The following is a 6,000-nucleotide window of genomic DNA, read 5'->3' on the forward strand; positions in this document are numbered from 1 at the left end:
GCTGGTTGAGCTGATTAAGTATGACGACGATGTGGTGTGTTGATCAGATTCTATGGAGCGAGTCTCGAGCATGGTTGAGCTCTGTTCGCCAGGACCTACAAGATGTATGTATGGATCATGTGTTGTGACAGGTAAGATCACATGACCATTCTCATTCAATATTTCTGGCCCCTGCACCATAACCAGCCTGCACCGTCAACGAGGATTTAAAATGCCTGCCTGATTGACGAGGACACTCAATGATCACTCTGACCTTGCAGCAATTGTCATCCATCTTTGCAAGAAGGACGACTGAAATAAAGTCGACCGGATCCTGCTAGCGCAGGAGCTAAGGACCTCCTTCCCAACAACCTCTCCCCACGAGAGAGGGCATCAAAGAATATGACGGCTCACTCCGCACAGCCATCATCGACACTCAACACCAACTCACCAAAGAAAAAGAAAACACCACCAAACCAGCACAAGGCTCGATGGCCTGAAATCCTTGAACCACTACCGGGAAAGAGGCCAACAGACTCCGACAACTATTTCAGACTATTTTGTCGTTATGGCGCAATTGGCACTTCTGAGCCACCGTAGATATCATAGAGATCGGGTTGTAGTTATGTTACGCCGACGTGATCTTCTTGGACTGGCGTTCCTGGCACCCATCCCACACAGTGTAATCGACGCCATCAATCACTAGATCTCTTTTCTGCTCATCGTTAGAAGTCCTTGTAGTGTGGTGCTTTCACTACATCCAGGGTGGGCTTAGCCTGCTCGGGTTCCCATTCCACTCACGCAACCACGTACATAAGGGTCTCGCATGGGTCTGGTAAATCACAGTAATTTTATCTTCCACTTCCTCTCTCTCTCTCGACTGTGTCCTCTTCATAAATACTTTTTGTTTCTCCGCTGTCCTCGTCATAGATACTTTGTGGTTCACCGCTGTCCTCTTCATAAATACTTTTTATTTTGCCGCTGTCAATCTGACCAAAAAACTTCAAAATTCAAATATCTGATCTTGTTCAACTTCAGTTAAAAATGGCCTACAAGCGAACAAACCCCATCTTTTTTCTCGCCCTTGTGTTGCTGATCGCAGGAGATTTCGGGTCGCACATCTTTGCAGATGCTAATTCTATAGAATGCAATGTTTATTGGGAAGGACCAGCAAGTTACAATGGCAATAAAAATAGTTAGTTCAACATTTCCTTTCAGCCTGTAGTTTTTAACTTCTCCGTCACCAATAAAATTCATTTCTATCATTTTTGTGGATATTGCTAACTCACGCGAAACTTCAAACATCTTCCGTTTGAAAACTTTCACGATCAAAGAGTGCATTACAGTTAATGGCGATGGAGTCAAAACCACTTATATTTGTACTGCGTGTTACAGGGGAGATGGGAAACCAGCCTGTGCGAAAGAAATTCCTTATATTGAATCTATGGCCAGATGGATGGCAGACCGCTTACTTCTTCGTTTCTTGAATCATCTTACAGCTGCTAAGGACTGTGTTGGCCCCCATCCATTGAGCTCAAAAGGGGCATTCACTTGCGATGCCGCGATGGACGAAAATCCAACAACCTCGCCAAAGCGACCTATTTGTTGAGTCAATTTGCATCTCATACCTCAGGAAAAACTACCTGGACTGTCTACTTCCGTTCTAGACGTTTTGAGATGCATACTGATATTTTGAAAACATTGGGCTCTACTTTCTGGATTTTGTGATCAAAAGTTTGCTTCCATTACAACGCACAGCACGTACGGGAGACCTACCGTTGTGTAAGCCGGCATTTAAACCAGCGTAAGTTTACCTTCAACTCACTGTAATGAAACTTATGACTGATTGCTACGTTGCATGTATCAAAAACTGACGATGTTAACATGGTATTTAGAATGTCCTTCGGAACAATGTAAGGTCCAAGGAACATAAAACAAGATACATGGTTTGATGCTTCAAGAGCCAGATAACTCGTCAACGCGTGTGCACTTGAATGTGGTTCTTACCTGTCCATGATATCTTTCTCTGTACAGTTGTTCTCATGATCCTTGATTTCTATGTGGACCTTCATTCCTCTGTGTGCCATATAAAGTTATCCCTTCCCTTTTTCAAACGTGTGGTATCAGAACATAAAGATATACAGTAGTAAAAAACAAATGTGGTTATGACGAGACTGAAGGGAAGTCTAGTCAGTATAATTTGAGTGATGAGAATCACTATGAATGTGAGGTTCATGAGCAGAACAGGCCTGAATGGTAGTCTAGTTAGTATGACTAGAGTGATAAGAATCAATATGAGTGTAAGGAACATAACCAATCTGCTCAAAGTGATAGGTAGAAAATGGCGAGTTTAAAATTCTCAAAACAAGAGCAAATATAAATAATAATGGTAACCTGAAGGGAATTCCAGGTAGTATAGCTGTGTTGAGCATCACTATGAATGCAAGGAGTCGAAAAAACCTGCATGAAGTGACAGATAGGAAATGTTGAGAAAAAAGAGAAAGGTCAAAAAGGGTAAGAGTCCTTTATCTTTGATGTATACACCAAGCATTCACAACAATCTGACCATAAGAAGATATATTACCAAGATATGCCAACATCTGTGATTGATTAAGATTAGTAATAGATGACAAAAATATATGAATGAGATGTTAGATAACCCAAACAGTAGTCATACATCATATATGCCATGATCTCAATCCCTTCCCTGGTTCTCTAAGTCTAAAAGATGATACTCTTGTAGAACACCTTGTGCTTATAAGGTGGCGAGATTTGGTAAATGTTTCTGATAGCATATCAGTGGTAGGGATGTATCTGAAAGTAAAATTTTCACTTCAAATATGTTCACAAATCCAATGAAATCTAATATCAACATGTCCTGTGCCAGTTTTGGAATTGAGCATTTCTTGATAACACAATTGTACCTTGATTGTCAGCTAAAAGTGAAGGTGGTGTCAATCTTTATGAAGTGTTGATGTCTTTCATAAATTGAGTCGACCATCTTAAAAAACATGTCGGTGCTGTATTTGCTTGATGAGGGGTGCACACAAGTTCCCTTTTTGTCTCAAAGGCAGTGTGCCTGTGCTTGTCCAAGGGACAGATCTTTGGGGCAGTCCCTCTGGGTTCAATTTTGGGGTAGGCATGCCCAGGTTAGCTTTGGGCCACCATTCTCCCAGCTGTTGAGTAGGGTCCGAGGGAATTTTTACCTTTGATACCCAGTTTCCCACCACAAAGTCCTTGACACATCCCCACCAAACCATCAACAACATACACCACTTACACACCATGCCCAAAGTCAAATATTCCCTGTCAACTGAATAGATCCAACCCACCACTGGATTTGTTGAGGAGTGGATGGGTTTTTTCATTTATGCAGATGCAAAAACATCAACAGACTGACGCTACACTCATTGCCAGCACTGTAAGGCTAAGCTTGATGGAGAGCCATTGGGTATGTATGTAGGTACAATTTTCAATGTATCACTATTCAATGCTTGAGTTGAATCCAAAAAAACCAATACTATTGTTTGAGATGAGGGGTCTGAGATATTGGAATATGATTATATTGGTCAAGACATTCATTGTTAATTTGTTGAGGTTAGGTGGTTTTTTAATCATCTCTGTGAGTGTTGGTCAAGGTTCACAACATTTTAGTCAATTAAATGCATGAAACAGGTGAATGTGGTCCAATCTGAGAGTTAGAAAGATGTGCTCTTGATTTGTGATGCAAGGGGTTGGACACATGATGGTTTTCTCAATGTCTTCTATTTCAATTTTCTCTTATATGTATGTGTGATTTTGTCTCCTTTACATTTCTTTTTCTCAACATCTGCAGAAAAGAATCCCAAGGTAATAGTATTTCTATCTATCTAATTGTGTTATATTGTTCAACAAGTCTGATAAGCCCCTATACTATCATTTTTTATGTGTTCAAAATTCTCCCTTTTCTCTCTCTCTCAAATGTCTCAGCTTTTATTATGAAGTTCTACCTTGGTAGGTTTGCCTCCTTATTTTTGATCTTACCAAGTCTTGTCAACTCTTTATTGTGGGATTCATATTGTTTCTCTTTTGTTAGATCTTTCCACACCAAGAACTCTTTCTGTTGGATTCTTTGATGAAGATGAATATTTGGATGAGGTGCTTTTTGAAGATATTTCTCAATGAATGTTGATGTGATCCCCGCTTAGATCACTTCATGCAGCATGAGGAATTCAAAAACATGCTCCTTTTGATGTCTTTGCACCATTTTGTTTCGCTTTTTTATTTCTTTCTGATTTTCAACAACCCAAAGGCATACCTCAGCGCCCCCACCACAGGCATACCTTTGGAAAGCCTAGAAATTGTGCCCAGGTCTGCCCCAATTTAAATTCTGCACCCGCCATGTGACTCATGGACAACAAATTATTCAACCAGATGAAAAATTCTCGCCCAAATTTTGCTGTGGTATACACCAGTTTCAAACTTCCAACTCCTGACATGTTAGGTAAGTGTTTTCCCACATTGCAGCAAGATTGTTGGTCCTTTGGTGTAAGGCTGTGTATTGCGCAGTTTTGGAATGCGCAGCACAAGGCGCAGTTGTTCCAAACACAAACTCAGTTCTGATTCTTCACAACATCCAAAACCTTTTTGTATCAAGACACCCTATGACACCTGAACACAGCCATGTCTTTGCATTTTCCTTGTTACCTTCAATTTTCTGATGTACATGTTATGGACACAACTACACAAAGAGGTTTTGCTGCAATACAGCTATGTATCTCTGAAACCGCCAGCTGTGACGTCTACATAACCATTGGACTTGATGATGCCTGCAGAACTATGTACATACTCTTTTGTTTTCAGCCTCTTATATTGAAAAACACAAGGGTTTTTGCTGGATTTTTGCCAGGTTCTGCTTCGTGTGGTTCTTTATGAAGAGAAAAGCCATTGATCTTTTTCAAGACAGATGTGGGTGATGTAAACATAGAGGCTGTGTGATCTTAAAACATAGTATGATTTCATAAGTGAGTTGATTACCTGGTATGGTTTGTCAAAACCTATCTGGGCTTGTCTGGTAATGTTATCAAGGCATATGATGCATCATAAAGTCTTTCCTCAGCTTGATCAGAATCAAAATTGAGATGATATGATAAAGTAGCATGGTACCAAGATTTTTCACTGCAGATAGGTGATTATTCTCACCTCAAATAAGGGTACGTTTGGTAGCGATTATTTTCGGCGATTATTTTGAATAATAGCGATTATTTTGAAAAATAATCGCTGTCAAAAAAAGACGTTTGGGACCACTTATGGTACCCAGAAATAAACTCCTTCCCCGTCCCAAAAGGAGTTTAAAACGGGACTTTGGATAAACGCCAAAAGGGAGTTTATCAGTGCAATAAACTCCCTTTTGTACTTGACAAAATTTCATCTCGAAAGCCTTCAACCAGCTTCAACCCTCGTCAATCGATCCAATATGTATTCGCTTCATAAGATGCTTGTTCTTTGACTCAGTCAACACCTTCAACAATACACCATCATACTCAAGACTCACAAGCTAATCTTCACTTCTACTTCTTGCTCCTGGCTGCCTTTCCTTCTGCTTACCAATCATCTTCTGAAATCTATCTTGTGTTTCTCAAATATGAATCTAGAATTGAATTGATTTTTCTGTGTAAAAAGTTATTGTCTTTTGTGATGTGCAAATGAAGTCTTGAAAACCAATTTTGATTGAAGGAACGAGTTATCAATCGTTCAATTTCCAGTCAATTGTGTAATCTCAATCAATCGGTCAATTTCAATCAATTGTTCAAAACCAATCAATCATTCAATTTCATTCAATCAGTTGATCTCAATCAATTGTTGAACTCCAAAGAATCTCAAAACACATCACTCTTGAAGGATGAGATAGATAGGAAGTGATGGAGAGTGTTGAATTTGGTGGGACACCTTTCTGTTATCGCGAGCGTGTTCGGGCAAAAGCTTGTTGTATGGGGACAAAGGTTGTGTCATATGATGATTACTTGTATCATACATCACCAG

General features: G+C 40.0%; 1 protein-coding gene across 1 annotated transcript; it reads left to right on the top strand.

Moving 5' to 3' along the window:
- Positions 1 to 1,023: 1,023 nt before the first annotated feature.
- MELLADRAFT_123878 (uncharacterized protein) lies at positions 1,024 to 1,912 on the top strand (the record flags this gene model as incomplete). Its single annotated transcript, XM_007418328.1, has 5 exons — positions 1,024 to 1,174; positions 1,314 to 1,394; positions 1,479 to 1,583; positions 1,715 to 1,783; positions 1,875 to 1,912. 5 exons carry the CDS (start codon positions 1,024 to 1,026, stop codon positions 1,910 to 1,912), a joined length of 444 nt encoding a protein of 147 aa, XP_007418390.1.
- Positions 1,913 to 6,000: the final 4,088 nt, after the last annotated feature.

Source organism: Melampsora larici-populina, assembly GCF_000204055.1.
Source record: "Melampsora larici-populina 98AG31 unplaced genomic scaffold MELLAscaffold_89, whole genome shotgun sequence".
Taxonomy (NCBI): domain Eukaryota; kingdom Fungi; phylum Basidiomycota; class Pucciniomycetes; order Pucciniales; family Melampsoraceae; genus Melampsora; species Melampsora laricis-populina.